At 40.4% G+C, this 17,552-nt stretch overlaps 1 protein-coding gene across 1 annotated transcript in view; it reads right to left on the reverse strand.

Annotated features, from left to right (window-relative positions):
• Positions 1–17,552, reverse strand: part of LOC137905801 (plexin-A1-like) — a 174,330-nt gene that overhangs the window by 54,012 nt on the left and 102,766 nt on the right. Inside the window, exon 9 of the mRNA XM_068750066.1 lies at positions 6,949–7,149. Coding sequence (XP_068606167.1) covers positions 6,949–7,149 — 201 coding nt within the window. The remainder of the gene's footprint in view (positions 1–6,948; positions 7,150–17,552) is intronic.

The raw sequence follows: 17,552 nt of genomic DNA on the forward strand, positions 1-17,552 counted from the left end.
TCACCCTGGTGTAATTAGTCATCTTGAAGTATACCTGAGCGTGTATAAAAAAATACCCTGCTTGCACAAACAGACATAAATCCCCCATTTCAGTTCAGTTCCATTCACTTCAGTGCACTTTAATTCAATTTTTTGTATTTTTGCATGAATAAAAATTATAATGTTCACACATTTATATTAAAAACTAATAGGTGTAATGTAAATACCATTCATTTGCATTGTCACATTCCTCTGCCAATGGATTTTACATTTAAACAAAATCTTCATGTGTTTTTTGATGCTCTTTATATTTAAGTATTTAAATGATGCAAAGACAGTTATAAAACGAACATGAACTAAAATACATCTTCATTAACCTGGACTATGCAGTGCACACTGATTTTTTTGCTACCTGAGAAGATATAATATGAAACATTCCTAAAAATTACTGCATAAAACAACTTAATCTTTTACTGCATACAGGGGGTCGTCAACTTACGACGACAATTGGTTCCAAGCGTTTTGTCGTATCCTGACTTGGATATAAGTCGCCCCATGTTAAATTAGCGCGAGTATATTGTGATGCGGAAAATATCAGAGGAGAAAAGAGACAATTTCCTCTTGCTAGAAATCATGGGTAAGACCGCATAAACTGGCTCGCTTTTCGGCATGTCGTAAAAACAATCGACAATCCCCTGTATTTCTATCAAATTTGATACAAATGGCCGTCGGGATTATTTTCCTGAAAAACATGATGTATCCAGTCAGACACATACATCTGACTTTTGCGTGTGCAAAAATTCCAGATTTGGAACAAATGTTTGCAAATTAAAGGGTAAAATATATGCAGTTTCATGTTCATTTTTTTTAAACAAATTTATCAGCGGTTTCATTGAGAATATTTTCTGGCAGTTATTTCATGTTGAATGTTTTAAAGGGTAACAATGAGGACAACTGATGCTCAGCTGCATCGCCAAGACAACAAGCCCAAGGACACAACGTCATTGTACACATGTGCCAGACCAGAGCCGGGAATCGAACCGCCAACCTGATCATAGGACGACCCGCTCAAGCACCTGCGCCACCGTCACCCCATATGGAATTTTAAAGGATGAAGTGGAGCAGCCATTCTGAATGTGTTCTATATATGCGGTGTTTAATATAACAAAAGCCGAGAAACAAGTACAACCTGTGTGTATCCTCCTGAAACTGACTGTGCTTCGCAAAACATTGTGAAACAAACATACAGTGCACGCGTGCATGCACACACACACACACACACACATAGTGTATGCCAGTGTAATAAATCATGTAAAGCAGGTAGCTACTCATGCTTCGTTCTCCATCTGGTCCACATGATTAAGAAGAGGATCATGGACAATGTCAATATGTTTCATTTTCATGTTGGGCTTCAAAAACCCCGAGGAGGGTGTGTGTGTGTGTGTGTGTGTAAGTGCGTGCGTTTGTGTTGGCCAGGAACTGGTAGGTCTCCACAGAGCTTGCTGGCATTCTATCTATCTAAAAAGAAAGAGTCAGAATGAATGGATGAGTGCATTTCTACTTTCTATTTCTATGTATTACATACCTATTGAGGATACTGAATACAATGGCAGAAAGTAAACTGGTTCTCAATCATACCGATGACTAAAATGCTTGCTGATCATCTTTATTGAATATTATGTGTGCATTTGCCTAAAACAGATATATTTACAACTGAATCCTGTTTTCAAAAAACAACAAAAGTTGTAACAATTCAGATGTAAAGAAAAAAAGTTACACCTGAAAACAAATCTTAAATGTGCTCTAACAAACAATTTTATACTTAACTATCCAAAATACATTGTTGAAGTTTCTTGAAATGAACACCTCCCAGATCATGTATTTCACCTGTATATGAATGGTTGTAGCTTGGTCCTTCCTGCACTATGCTCCAGTGTGAGTGAGGGCAGAGAAAACTGAGCATCTGCAGTGGCTCCACCATACATCATAGGAAATATTTTGTGATCCGTGGAGAAAGCATAAGAGAGTGTAAATACATTATGTTTTTGTCTGCTCCTGCTCTCTGTCTCTCTATCACTCTCTCACTCTCTTTGTTTTTGACTCTCCTCCTACCTGTCCTTGTCTCTGTCCCTCCCACTCTGTCATTGACTGTCTGTCTTTCTAATGCTGTCTCTCTCTCCTTCTCAACCCAACCAGTCCAGACGGATAGCCTTAGGTGAGCCTGAGGTTCTGTCCAAGGTTTCTGCCTGATAAAAGGAAGGTTTTTTTTTGCCTCTGTCGCAAAAGTGCTTGCTCTTGTGGGTCAAGTTGGGCACTCTTTCCCCACTACACCTGTAAAGTGTCTTGAGATAACTTTCTGTATATGATCTGGCGCGATATAAATAAAAATGAATTGAAATTGAATTGGATTTCTCTCTTCATCTGTTTCTCCCTCACTTGTGTATAGGGATGGGAATCAAAAAACGGTTCTTGTTGAGAAATGGTTGCCAGTGTTTCAATCCCTTGGAATCATTTGCGACCAATTCCCCTATCGTTTCGAGCGGGTGCGAATGACGTCACTTCGCACCATGTGTTGCGACTTCACTCACCAGGCAGCCAGCAGGAAACATGGCGCCTAGGCGGCACAAATGTTCCAAAGTTTGGCTTTATTTCACAAAAAAAAAAAAACAGCTGGATAAGTTGCAATACTTGTGTTGTTTTTTATGCTTATGCCACAAGGGGGCGCAGGTACTCTGACGCTGAGATATAGAGACTGCAGAGGAAGCGTGAGGAGCGAGAGAATGCGAGTTGGAAGAATGCAGAGTTAATGTTAGAATGCGAGTTGTCTTCAATATGTCCTGACCTGAGTTCAGCTTAGTTTTTCTCTTCTACCCTCTCTCTTCCTTTATACTTATACCTCTATTGCCTCGTCTTGAATCCATCACTCTCTCCATTGTATTGTCACTGTCTGCACCTGACCCCCCTCCCACACACACACACATATCTTTTCGGTGACTCTTTGTCTTCTTTCTTTGTCTCTTCGCTTCCCTCTTTTCCATTTAGTGGCATTGCCAGACATGTGTGTGCGATTCTGTGTTGCCGTTTGTGTATTCATGTCCGTCATTCTACCGCAAAGCAATTCATCATAATTTTATCTCCAGCTACCTTAATTGGATCCCATCACAGTCCTACCTGAAGAGGAGAGACGCGGTAGCTGGAGAGTCGGAGGCACTTACTTGTCCACAGCACCACATGCATGGACCCACAAGCACACACACACACACTACATGTGTATCTTCATAAACAGCAGCAAAGTTGTGTTTGCAGCTAGTATATTTACTATTTTCAAATCATTTCAGTGCACTGAGGAAGATGATGTAGATCACATATGTCAAACTCAGGGCCCGGGGGCCAAATATGGCCCTCCAAGTCATTTTTTTGTGGCCCGCAAGAGCTGTGTGCAGACATTTGTTTTTGTAAAATGCTGCATCTGTCACACATGTTCTTAACAGCCCACGTTTGTTGGTTGTTCTGCAGTTCTGCCCCTCTCAACTGTGACAAAAGAGTTTTGAACAAAGTTAATGCCATAACTTGTGTTGGATGATATTTTTGCTGAGCGCCATATGTGGCCGGCTTTCAGGATCAGCACTGGACAGCTCCACAGGTAGTCGGCTACATATGGAGCTGTCCAGTGATGATCCCGAAAGTGCCGTCTTTTCCGCAGCATTGACTCGGGGAATGTTCTTTATCTTGCCCACTTTGGTTGTTTTTTTTTGGTTTGCGCATGTCCATGACAAGACAAGGTGGTGGCTTTTTGGTTTTGCTTTGATTGTGTATCGATTATCTTTGTTCCTGCGTGATGATTGCATTTGAATGGAACTTTTCCACATTATTAGATGTTTTAATTTATTCTCATCACAAACTTTGGTTCATACTATTTTTCTCATTTACAGTATGGCTTTATCGTTTTAAAAAAAACTGATATCAAAACTGAATATATTAACAGCATGTTAAGGAGTAGTTGCATTTATTTTACATTTAATTACATTACAGTTAGTTAAATTTTACAGTGTTACAGTTTACATTTGGCCTTTGGAGGGCAAACATAATGCGAATGTGGCCCTTGGAGAAAATGAGTTTGACACCCCTGATGTAGATGATGAGATGATTGTTTCACCTTCAGCACTATCTCCTCAGCTAAGTTAAATAGAATCGATGGTTGATTATGACTTTTTTATATACATATTAATCTTAACTTACAGCTGTTAATGTTTAGCAGCTAATTCTAGCACTATTCAACAGACTTTGAAGGACCCGGGTGACTGATGATAAATGACAAAAGACTAGAGCAATAACAACACAAAATATTGAACCCAACATTTACATTCATGAAGTCATGACAGGAATTTAGATTGAAGTGGGAGACAAGGCATAACTTATATTTCTAAAACATAGAAGAACTGTGGAAGCCATCTTTACGATAAAAAAATCCACCATGCATGGCAGGGGTGCTCACACCTTTTCAGCATGCGAGCTACTTATAAAATTAACATAGCATAATGCTAAACATAGCATTATTTTCAAATATATTGAGGATTCTTTATTTACAATGTATGTTCATGTACCCTGCGTAACCGCATGAGCCAATATTGCACAACACAATTGAATTAACTCTGAACATTTTTTTGTAATTACATCAGGTTTGGAAGGACTTCTTGTTATTCTTGATGACGTGACTCATGCAGAACAACGCCTCGGTGGCAACTTTCACTTTTGAAGTATGTTGTGTGAAAAATGACCGCTGTCCGGACAACTGGGATTTTAATTCATTAACCTTTCTTTTTCTCAGCTCGCTTTTCGGTGGAAAGTCGGTGTCGTATTTTCCACGAACAATCCGAAAATGTCGCTCCACATTTTTGTCTTCTTACTCGGTCCAGCAATGGTGATAAGCTTTAGTTTTGAAGAAAAAAGCGAGGGCTTAAAATCGGAGATAACTCGTGACTAGCTTGTTAGTTTCGCTGCACTTAGCACCTTTTTGCACATGTGCGGTGACCTAAAGGTCAGAAAAATTACGTTGTCACCTGACTGGCTGCCCTGCATGTCAATCAAACAATATGTCATGCGATCGACGTATTGAGCACCCCTGATGTATGGCATGTATGGCACCATTAATAATTGGTCAGACCCACTTCACAATTCAGAAACTCTTTCTGTTCCTTTTGTAGAGAAGAAGGGCTTGATGGGTAGAACTTGAACAACACATGGCAATGTGTTCTGCTACCAGCGGTAATGCGCCAGCGGGCTAAATGTCCCTTTCCCAAAGCCACACACATTGGCTCCTGCTGCCTTTAACCCCTTTGTCCCGAACAGGTCGCTGGTACTCCTGTTGTCGTTGCCTGGTTTTACGGTAATATGCACCACCATTACCGGGAAACGGTGCAGGTGCTCCGGTTGTAAAGACTGACTTTGACCACCAGGTGGTGCTGGTGCCACAGCCGTAATGGCGGTTGGGTGCGCCCAAACTACCCGGGCTTAAAGGGTTAACTACACAGACTCACTACCGGGCCGATCACCGTGAGCAAGCGAGGTGTCCAGCTTGCATGTTAATCATAGATCTCGTTAAGTACGGTAAGTCGTAATTGGTGTCATAAAATGTCTCCCCTCTGCCTCATGACCTGATTGGAGCTGAGGAAATAAATTTTGCTGAAATGGTTGCTTCCTATTAATGGTGACAGTTTGACTGAGGGCTAAGAGGCAGGAATGAGGAGTGAGAATGAAGAGAGAGTCGCTTTGTGACAGTCAGCGCCTCTGGTCATACGCCTCAGCTCCAGGTCCTTAACCAGTCTATTCCTGCTGGTCTATCTGACTTGAACTACAACTGTTCAGGAATAATACAGCCTTGAACAACGGTCCAGTCTTTTCCTGACTCGGTTCCATGCCCAACGGGAGTTCCTTAGCCCCCGTAACATTTTTGAAGCTTCATGGTTGGCTGATATTGGCCTTGATGATGATTATTAGACACTAAGATTATAGTGTTTGAAAGCAGCCACTTTAAGAATGTAGCTTTTTCACATGAAAGAAGGTCTAGCTTGTTGAGAAATTTGTATAATAAAATGTGTTATATTTCAAAGATAAAGTGATAATACATGTAATAAACTATATTTATGTAGTCGTTTTCTGAATAAGGTTTCAAAGCGCCAGGTAGAAAAGGAAAACAAGAAAGCTGATCCTGAGGACTATATGTAGCTGGCTTCTTATTGATCTGTCCAGTGCTGATACTGGGCGCTATATGGAGCTGGCTACATATGGAGCTGTCCAGTGCTGATCCTGAGCAGCATATGTAACCGGCTACATATGGCGCTCAGCAAAAATATCATCCAACACAAGTTATGGCATTAACTTTGTTCAAAACTCTTTTGTCACAGTTGAGAGGGGTAGAACTGCAGTACAACCAACAAATGTGGGCTGTTTTAATTTCTTAAACACATTGCAGAAAACTTTCCTCCATTCTCCCGAAACTCTAAACACAACACACTTTTCTAAAGCTACATACACAAAACTCAAACTTTCACACCAAAACAGCTGCTCAAAGCCCACAAGTGTAAAAAGGTATTGTTTTCCAGAAAGCCACACATAACCAAATAACACACAATCTCGTAACGTAAAGTAATGACAGTGCGAGTTTGTCTGCTCTCCCTCCTCTGACAGTCTCATCCCATTGTGGTGCACGTTTGGAACCTTCAGCAAACTGCACGCTGAACTGGCTTTTAACAAGTGTCACGTTAAATGAATGAAACCCAGCGTGTTCAAATTTTGCAGACTGTGGCAAGACAAATGTGTTTAGATTCATGAGAAAAGGGGGATTGTGTTTTGTGAATGTTGTGTCTTCATGTGAAATGTGTTTATGGTTTTGGCAAATGGGGGCTAGTTTTATTAAATGTGTTTTAGTGAACTGGTCATTTGGTTTAGAGGATTGGGTTGGAGCCTTACCGTGGCCTTCTGACACTGTAGGCTGGTTCTGTTGAACCTCAGAGCCGGGACACTATGTGTGTTTCCCTGGATGTGGAATATGCACTCATAGTTCTTCTGCCCAGACTGTGGCTGTGGGAGGTTTTGGGCCAGCAGGCTGATTGGCCTCATCACTCCAGCAGGGATATAGATCTGGGTGGAGGGCAGGATCTGAGGACACTCCTTGAGATGAGAGAGAAAACAAAACATGAATAAACAAATTGAAACATGACTGGGAAAGAAAGCATATAGTAATCTGGATTGACAGACGGTGCTGCAGAAACAGAGGAAAAAGATCAAGCTATTTAATCACACTGGTAAGGAATAATTGTAGATGAAGTGGCACCATGGTATTACAGAACTCCCTTATGCCCATAATTATCCATTAATTCATTCTTCCCAACCGCCTAATTCCAAAGTCTGACATACTTTGTTCTGCTGATGGAAAATGTCTGAAGATGCAGAACTAAAACTTCCACTTACAAAATGATCAGTGCTCTTCAGAATCATGCTGTGTCCTATTTGTGAACCAGTGATTAATAAATGTGGCAGTTAGTTGTCAAAATGAGAGCATTCCATTTTGGAATTAACCCCCTCCCAATAACAATGGCATTGGACATGTTTGTACCTGAATGAATGCACCAACGGATACTCTGACTCTTTCATTGTGGACTTAAACAAAGACAGTGTTAATTGTACTGCAGTGCTGTGTGTACTGTGAAACAGCCACAATAATTGAAGGATTATAACTGAAGTGGCATTTTTCAGTCTTAAGTCAATGAAAGAAACATTAGCCGTCTGTCAGCTGGAATCTGTTTCACCATCTTTACATTATATGTCTTTAAGTAATTTAGCATTTAAACTGAATATTATTGGGGTCAGGAATTATGCTCCTGTTGTATTAATAAATTATTAAACTCTACAGGGTGTTTCATATCAGTATGTTGAATTTACTTCGTATACAAGTGATGCAAAAAATATCACATCTGTTTGTCAAGCTTCCACTCAAGGCAAGTTTCAATCAATTTAAAAGCGTTTGAATATGATGCAGTGATAGTAAATTGGTCCAGATCATTTTCGACTTGCAACCCATGCGCCTCGCCACTGTTCGACTTTGACCGCACTATTCTGTTTAGTCTGTTTTCGAGCGAACGACCGTTTCTTTGGTCTCACCCACGATGCCTACTCAGAGGAAATTGTCTCTTTCTACTCCGATATTTTCCGTATCATGATGCAGAATCAGAATCAGAATCAGAACGTGTTTATTGCCATTGTCAGTGAGGGTTCACAGACTAGGAATGTTTCTCGGTGAAGTCGTGCTTCAAACCCATGTTTGTTTTATAGGAGGGTGTAATCAGGTTGTTGTTTGAGCTCCCTCTAGTATTGTACTGTGGGTGTCACTAAATCTTTGAATGTGTTTATTCAGGTATGCAGGGATTGAGGGGACATTTGAGGTTTCAGTGAGGTGAAGTATAATAAAGAGTTAGTAATATAAAATAGTATGCAAATGTCCTGATTGAATACAGTACAGCCCTTCAAGCCTTAAAGCTGAAACCAGGTAGACAGAGTGATTCCCTCACACCCTGTGTAGGAAATGACTAAACGCACACAAAATAAAGCAGACAGACAAACTTCGACACTTTACCGGCCGGGTGAGGCCTTTGTTTGTCCAGCAGCTACAAAGAAAGACCCCCACCGACAGGGTCCTCTTGGACCTTTTATTGACACTGTAAAAGTAGGTGGTTCTCAGCTCTTTGCATAGACCCCTACCCCCTTCAACAACTCAGAGACAAAGGAATTCCTCCAGAGAAACCCTCGTGGCTTCTTCCATTTTAAAGACTATCCTATGTGCCAATGGAAATGAAATAATAACTCTGACACAGGTCCAAACGTGGCCAGGGGGGAAGACGCAAGGTGACAAATAAGAACACCATGCCATCTAACTGGCATAACTTCCTGAGGCACAATAACAAGACAGTTGTATCACTTTCTTGCTGACAAAGTTGCACAAATGTTTGCCCAAAATATGGTCATTCTCAGAAAGGGACCTGCTGTCATCCGTACTCATTGAACTGGTCTTGATGGACTAGATAAATGCTCACGAGAAAGCGGTAGCCAAACATGGTAGCCAATCCATCATGATCAAGACAAATTACACAGATGATCCTGTCTTAGCACATAAGTGTCTTCGCCTTTTTCCAATAGGCTGGACTACAGTAGATGTGGGTTGCATTTGTGCAAGGTCAGGGCCTTCGCTGAATGAGTGCACATGACATATTTCAGTATGTTGGCTAGGAGAAGGTCAAAGGCATGCTATTCTTGCATACCCTTACAGGATGTGACACCGTGTCAGCCTTCTGCAACAAAGGAAATAAAACTGCTTGGCAGACATGGGACATATGTCCAGAGGTCTCGCCTATATTCTCTAAACTGGGTATTTACCCTCCCACACTGGAGGATTGTGACCTAGAGATTCTAGATAAGTTTGTCATCCTAATGTATGACAGATCCAGCACAACAGCTGCTACTGTGGATGAGGTCCAGCTTGACATATTCGCCATAAAGCAGAGGCCTTATGAGTCAATTCCACCAACCAGAGCAGCTCGTCTGGACAGCCAACTCTCCAATAGCCAAGACTTGCGAACAACTCACCAAATGTGGCTGTAAATCTGGCTGTTGTGGCAGGTGCAAGTGCCATAAACTGTGTCTCATGAGTACAGCTCTGTGCAGTTGTAACTCATATATGCTGTATCTTATGAACCGTAATAGATGTGCATGGTACCAAAATATCTGCTTTTATCAACGTCTAAATACTGTACTGCATTTATGATTACTTCAAGTTAATGGCAGACATCTTGGCATTTTCATATAACCATATTCACTTAATAACAATTAATTTTACACATTTCTAGCTACCCCAAGTCTGTACAATAATCTATATGCTGTATCTCAAGAGCTGTAATAGATACAGACATGTACTTGGTACCAAATGATCAGCAATACCCAAATTTATATTCAACTTTAATACATATATGAGGCTTAAAATCAATGCATGTTGATTTATAAAGGAGACAACTAATTTTTGGGCAGACATATTGATGATTATGGCTACATGTGCAATTATCTGCTCCACTATGGCAGATTTTTATATCTGCAATAATAAATCAGGATGAAGTATTTTCTATTTAATAAGGAATGAATAGCTCCATTCAAATATGCCGGCAGCCTTGTCTCTGCAGCGTAATCTCAGTATCTCAGCGTCTGCCTCTGTGCAGAGGTGCTGTCTAATGGAGCAGCAGTAATGAGTTGTAGATTGGTCTGGGAATGCGGGAGGGGTTAACAAAATGGCACCAGGAGACACCACTCCTCCTATCATGACAATACAGCACACTGCCTCAGCCACAAATAGGGTTGCCAACCGTCCCTTGAAATAGGGAATCGTCCCTTTTTTTTTTTTTAAATAGGTGCGTTCCATATGAATTATTGTGAATTATTATTATTATTATTTTTTTCATGAATGATTTCCCCCCTCTGGTTTTCGGCCAATCAGTGCCAAATGGGGTTGTCGAAGACCCTCCACCTCTCGCGGCTTGCCTCGCCCAGGAACGACATCATGACTGATTTTTACAACGTTTGAAAGACAAATGGCTTCTCATTGCTGAAAATAAAATACACTTTTTTTCAGATCTGACGGTATCGGACTGAGAGAGCCCACTTCCCCGCTCAACCCAGAAAGAGTCAGGAAAGAACAAAAGCAGCTTCAGAAGTACAGACGAGAGTGGGAGGAACAACATACACAGTTAGAAAGTATAAGCGCGAACTGCGCTTTTGGTCCCAGAGTGTTTCTCGTGGCTCGTGGAGCAGCAGGCTGGAGAACAACATCCCAGCACCGCCAGCATCTCCAGAAGCTGACAGTGTAATGATCATTGGAATGTTAAGGAACAGCAGGTTTATGTTACAAACAATATGAATATATATAATTAAAAAGAATCCCGGATACTACAACGTAAGTATTACAAAAAAAACTATTTGGTTGCTTAGAGGTTAACAGGCACTCAGTGAATGTGTTCACAAGAAAGATGAAAATGTATCAAATATATACTAAAATTGTACTCATTATATGTCATTAATCTACCACTAATTCTTTACTGTGTATTGCTATGATACTACAACAGAGTAAATACAATGTATGTCCCTGATTTGATTAATAAGAGAGACAAATGAATAAACAAGAAATGATCTGGTAAGCATAAAATACTTAACCGCATAGAAATTTAAAAGGGATTAACATTCCGAGAGTTGCACTTCTCAGAACGTGGTGTGGACGGCTGTCTCTCAAGGAGCGCTCAATAAGATGTCTATCATCAGCCACACCTTGAGCATCTACTGGCTATGTAGAACGGAGCTTCTCAAAAATGGCCAGTAGAAACAGGTGCTCTGTGGAACTCATTCTGAGTGAACGCTTTAGTACTGTTAACTTTGAGCAGTGCTGTTCTGATTTTTACAACTTTGAAAGACAAAGGGCTTCTCATTGCTGGTGGAGCGAAAGAAATACACTTTAAATAAAACGTAACCATTTGCACTCAGTAATATAATACAGTAATATAATATAGGACAATGGTTGTTATCAGGCCATTATATAGTTTATGTTGGCTACTGTATGTAATTTACAGACGTTTATGACTACATGTTTGTATATTCAGTATTAAAGTCCATTTTAAACTATGACTGTTTTAAACTATGAATTTTACTTATCCTGATGAAAGACGATAGTTTAATCTTTCATTTTGTAGTTTTAGTGTTTGCATAGTCATAGTAGAGAATATTCTGTGGGGATTGGAAGATAGGGCAAAATGAGCAAAAACTGGGGCACTCTACACACTGAACTGAAAATGACTGGCACTAAATGAGTTAATATGTTGTTATATGTTCCTTTAAATGAGTCAATATTTCCGATTTAAGCATGACTCATATGGCTCTGGATAATGTGAAGCTTGGTGGTGTTGAATGTCCAGTGCTATCAGCCAACCTTATAATCACCTTCCAAATAACAGAAGGCAATTAATGGGTGATAAATCAAAGTGCTGCCTTTTTCAGTAATGAACAAAAGGTAAAAAAAATAAAAAATAAAAACAGCACAAGCTCCCCATCCAAATATGGATAAAAGAATAAATTAAATCTGTAAACCTTTAAACATCAATGCCTCTTTAACTGGTAGCTTTGCTGTCATAGTCTAATTGCAGTTTGCTCGTTTAGTAACGTCAACTTGTAGCCATTAACAGGAGGTTGGGAGGTTTTTGGCGGGTCATATTGACAGACAACCTGACGTGATATAAATATGTCGATGTCATTCTAGGAAGAAAGGAGGAAGTGGAAAGGGATTAGAGCGCAGAGACAGAGAAAGATCAAATCAATGCCAAGCGAGCCCAGCGAAGCAGACTGTCAATTAGTGAGTCTGACACTCAAAGCATTCACAGATGGCAACACACCGCTAATGAACTGCTTCTAGCCTCTAAAAAAAACGCCGAGAATGACAAAAAGGAAACGGTGGAATTGGCTCCTCTGAGGAGAAGGAAGTTTAGCGTGTGAAGTCGTAGTCGTTGTGAATGTTGGAAGGACTGGGATCAAAAGTCTTTCCCTCCCAAGGCCTGTTCCTTATTACCGATGCACCAGAGTCAGCATCAGAAGCGCACTGTCACAGTCCTATGCATGACAACACATAAAACACACATTAACGGCACACAGACACACAATCACATCAACACAGAAAGAAAAGAGAGGGTAGCAGGAGTGAGCGAACATAAAAGGAGGCGTTTCGTGAGGAGTGGTGACAGATGTCAAAGCTGAGTCTGGATCACGTAGCAGAGCAGTTCTACACAATGAGACACAACAATCTCTTTACCTGAGGGATTCATCTTATCCCTCTCTTTCTTCCTCTCACTCACACCTGATCTTTTCTTTGCGCCTTCCTTCTGTTCATATTGCTTTCCCATCTTTATTCTATCAAGGCATGAAAGTTATCTTAGCAGTGTCCTCTTTTCCACCATAACTTACTTGTGAGCCTGTCTGGCTCCCAGTCATGGCCACTGAAAGCTTACCATTGGAACCACCAGCACACATCATCTCCAGTTAAATGCCTTGTTGAGACATCAATTTACTGCAGTGCAAGTTAAGGGATGAGTGAGGCTGTGGAGGATGAGCAGAGCTGAGCCATCAAGTAAGAACAGCAGAGGAGAGGCGAGGCGAGAAAGAGAGGAGGAGGACATGAGACCCGAGATCTTTGGTACAATAAACTTGCTTATTAAACTGCGGGATGAGAGTAGATGAGGTGAAGTCACCAATGGGAAAAGGTCAGGGTGGCAACATGGGGGGTCGTACTCACCATTTATATAAATAAATAAAATACATAATCGTCTCGCCCGCCCGGTGTCTCCTTCAAGCTCCGGTCCGGTTGAGGGTTCTGCGCAGGATCTTAGCTGTTCCTAGGACAGCTCTCTTCTGCACGGAGATGTCGGACATTGTTCCTGCTATCTGCTAGAGCCATGCACCAAGCTATATAACTGATATAAACCCAGAAAGACTGTGTATCTCAGAGAGCATTAACACTAACACTAACCACACACACACTTGTCCTCTGGCTCTGTGCAGTGTTTTACAGTAGCCTTGGGACCGATTCACAGACAACATGATCAAAAGTGGGAAGGTGAACCTTCAACTAAGTCAACCCTCTGTACTGCCAATGAAAATGACCAATAAAAACACAATTTCCATTCGGTGGACAGCTGCAGACCAGATTTTCTCCAACGTAACAATCGTCTCTTGATACGTTGCTAAAAAAACCCAGCCGTGAACTAGCGAAAATTAATTAAAAGAAACAAAAGTCTTTGGAGAGCTTCTTTGCTAAGGAAAAAAGTCCAACTGGGGAGGAAGAAAAGGAGGAAGAAGAGGAGGCGTTGACCTCCAAAAAGAGAAACCAGGATTAAGACTTAAAACACGGTTTATCAACAGCTGACTGGCTTCATTAACGAGCAATGCAAGGTTCAAAACTTCTTCGGCACATAGAGACCAAGAACCCTGGATTAAAAAACAAGAATGTGGAATTTATGAAACAAAAAACCATGAAGGACAGAAGTAATTATTGTGACCACAATTTATGGTGAGTAGATATTGTGTAACTATTAAATACAAGTGCATAATATAAAGATTTCACGGCATGAAACCGGTCCGTGGCAGGAAAAAGGTTGGGGACCACTGTGTTAAATTACGTGGCGGCCACTTGGAAATTAAAGATATACCTTTAGACACATAGCATGACTGTTAATGACCAACAATAATGCATCAGTTTCATTAGCATGACTTCTCCATTGCTAGCCATATGATGATGATGAATATATTTATTAGATAGAATGTTAGCGTACAAGTACAGTCACACAGTAGCATGTATTACAGTACAAGTACAGTCAAACAGTAGCATGTATTACAGTACAAATAAAGTCAAACATCCTGTCTAAGAGGAGCATTTCAAAAAAGCCCTTGCGGTCTTGTTTCCGTTGAAAGTCCTTAGTACATAAATCATCAACATTTAACAATACAAATAAAACCAGTATTAAATTACTCAATTCATGCAAAATAACATTAGAAAAATAAAAATTATTTTACACCACAGATGCAAACTAACAATAAATTAACAATAAATCACACCACAGATGCAAAATGACAATGAATGTCAATAAATTACATAAATTACAATAAATACCAAGACACTTAATATGTGCAACGTAGGTGGACAAAAAAAAAAGGGGTGGGGTTGATCCGGAGAGAGTCGCGATGACTATCTCCGTTTCTGTCCCCCTAAAAGGTGTATTTTTAGGGCCGTTTTGAAGGAGGCCAAAGAGGTGCATGTTTTGAGGGCAGGAGTCAAACAGTTCCACCCTTGGGTGGCTGTATTATAAAAATATGATTTACCCATGTTGGTCCTATAGGAGGGGGTAATCAGGTTGTTGTTTGAGCTCCCTATGGATGCTTTAATGACACAGAGCAACCTAAAAGACAGAGCATACCATAAGGCCCACAGCCATTGGCAGCCAGCACATAGAGGACATCCTGTGTTGGAAGACACTGTGGATAATTATTCAGCTTTTGCCTGCAAGCTTTTCACCACTAAGATGGTCTTGAAATGTGCTGTTATGGTCAATACTTTTAGCTCGGCAACCAATCGGCTCAGTTTCTCTCACAGATCAATTGAACTTTCTCAATAGACTGTCAATAGTCAATAATACTTTCAAAATAAATTGGTGCATATGCTCCCCGATTCCGAGACATTAGCAGATGCTCAGCCGAGCACGTCACGACCCGAAGTGGGGACGTGATTTCTTACGTTTCTGTTCCCCTAAAAGGTGTATGTTTAGGGCCGTTTTGAAGGAGGCCAAAGAGGTACATGTTAGTAGGATTTAGTACATAAGTACATTTAGTACATTTAGTACATAAATCCTTAGATTTATGTACTAAGGACTTTCAACGGAAACAAGACCGCAAGGGCTTTTTTGAAATGCTCCTCTTAGACAGGATGTTTGACTGTACTTGTACTGTAATACATGCTACTGTGTGACTGTACTTGTACTCTAACATTCTATCGAATAAATATATTCATCATCATCACTGATGTACTGGCGATTTGTTCATTGAGTACTCCGCCTCTCGCCAGTATCAGTGCCAACCATTTCCACTAATAGCTGTTACATTCAAAGGCACATTAAGTCAACTTAATTTTTCATTTATTTAATTGTTTTAATTCCCTAATTTCTGATGTCTTTGTATCAGGATGGACAACATCATATTTATGGTGATGAGGCCACCCATGACACCACCTCAATGAGGTACTGACAGCCCCAGAGTTTGATGGATGAGGGCCTCCATGTGTGTGCGTGTCAGGAGGTCACCACAGTGTAGAGCATCCCCGCTGATTAGCGTTACGGTCCAATGAACCACATCAGAAAGGAGGGGACAAGACCACATCAACCACCACTGTTACAGTCACACACACACACACACACACACACACACACACACGAGTATATATATATATATATCCAGAAAGAAAGACAGATCTGAAATGATGACAACATTTCCCAAGAGACAAAGTGTACGACTCATCTGTTGAGCAATGTGCCAGTTTTAGACGTTAATATAGCTATGCCCTTTGAGAATGAATCTCAAAGAAACCAACGCAAACACACACCAGAGAATACTACGATATCGTGTAATGGGTCATGACAATAATCCCAGTGGATCTCTCAAATTAATGAAGACACAGACCGGTCATGAGGTTGTATCTCTAAAAATGTCCTCTATTTTTCTGCTCGCATCTTTTGTTCTCTCTCTTTTTTTCATTAACCTTTTGTTATAGCTGTCTTTTCCATCCCCACAGGAAACAGAAGGAGACAAGTCAAAATGATGACAGCTTAATCAACCGATAATTCGCTTGTATTGACCACTGAACTTGTTGCTTTTCCTCTGCTTCAGATTATAAAAAATAATACAGACCCATCAATCACAGAGCTCTAAGTTAGCACATCAAAAATAACATTGTTCATCATCATAAAATAAAGTGCTGAAATAACATCAAGCAATCACTTCTAGTAGGTTACAGTCAGAGGACTTAGCAGCTACTCTGACCAAACGTGGGGTGTCTCCTCCAGTTTGGTTCGGTGAAGAGCTTTGCTCTGGCTCGCTAAGTTGCTAACGTTAGCTGTGTCTGCACTCACGACTGGGTGCTTTGCGTTCCTCTCCACTACTCTCCCGCCCACCTAAAATAGGAGCCCATCAGCTTGTGCTAAACAAGGCCAAAAGCAATAACAGCCAATCAGTGTCCACTTGAAGGTGTCACTGACTATTCCACCCCCAACAACTCAAGTAAAAAAAGCCCAACGAATGAAAACGGGTTTTAAAAAAACGGCAATCCAGAAACAGTCAAGTTAGAGATTAAAAATTAGATTAATGTGATCAAAAAACACAACCCGCTAAGTATGACTGTAATTAATTAATTGCAATTAACTGAATAATTTGACACCCATAGTTTTATTAGACTGTAGATTAATTAACAGTTTCATTATTATGAAACATTATTATTATTACCAAGGCCAAAGGTGTCATGTATTTCACGATGTTTGTCTGTTAGTAGCATTACTGATACAAAAATAATCTGGATTTCCTATGTATGTGTAATGTAGGCTTTTTCAAATAATCCTATCTTAAAATAGGCATTCAATTCACTCACCAAAAAGCACAGTAATAAAGCGGTCCAATATGCACTAGCTTGAAAAATGTATTCTGGATCTGATCCAGAATGAGGTCAGGAAAAACTATTTTTATTTCTCAAGGTTGGTGTATATTGGTACAAAGAACAATTTATAACCTTTTGATGGTGATCTGGATCACCATGTGAATAATGTAAATCCAGTTAGGAGGGGAATGAGCTGCTTGGCAGAGGTTTGTGCTCTCTGAGTGCTTTTCTAGTTATTATTATTAATGTGTTAAAATGTTTAATTTAAAATACACTTTTAAACCTGCTATATAATTACGTCTTT

This window comes from Brachionichthys hirsutus, chromosome 2 (assembly GCF_040956055.1).
Source record: "Brachionichthys hirsutus isolate HB-005 chromosome 2, CSIRO-AGI_Bhir_v1, whole genome shotgun sequence".
NCBI classification, from domain to species: domain Eukaryota; kingdom Metazoa; phylum Chordata; class Actinopteri; order Lophiiformes; family Brachionichthyidae; genus Brachionichthys; species Brachionichthys hirsutus.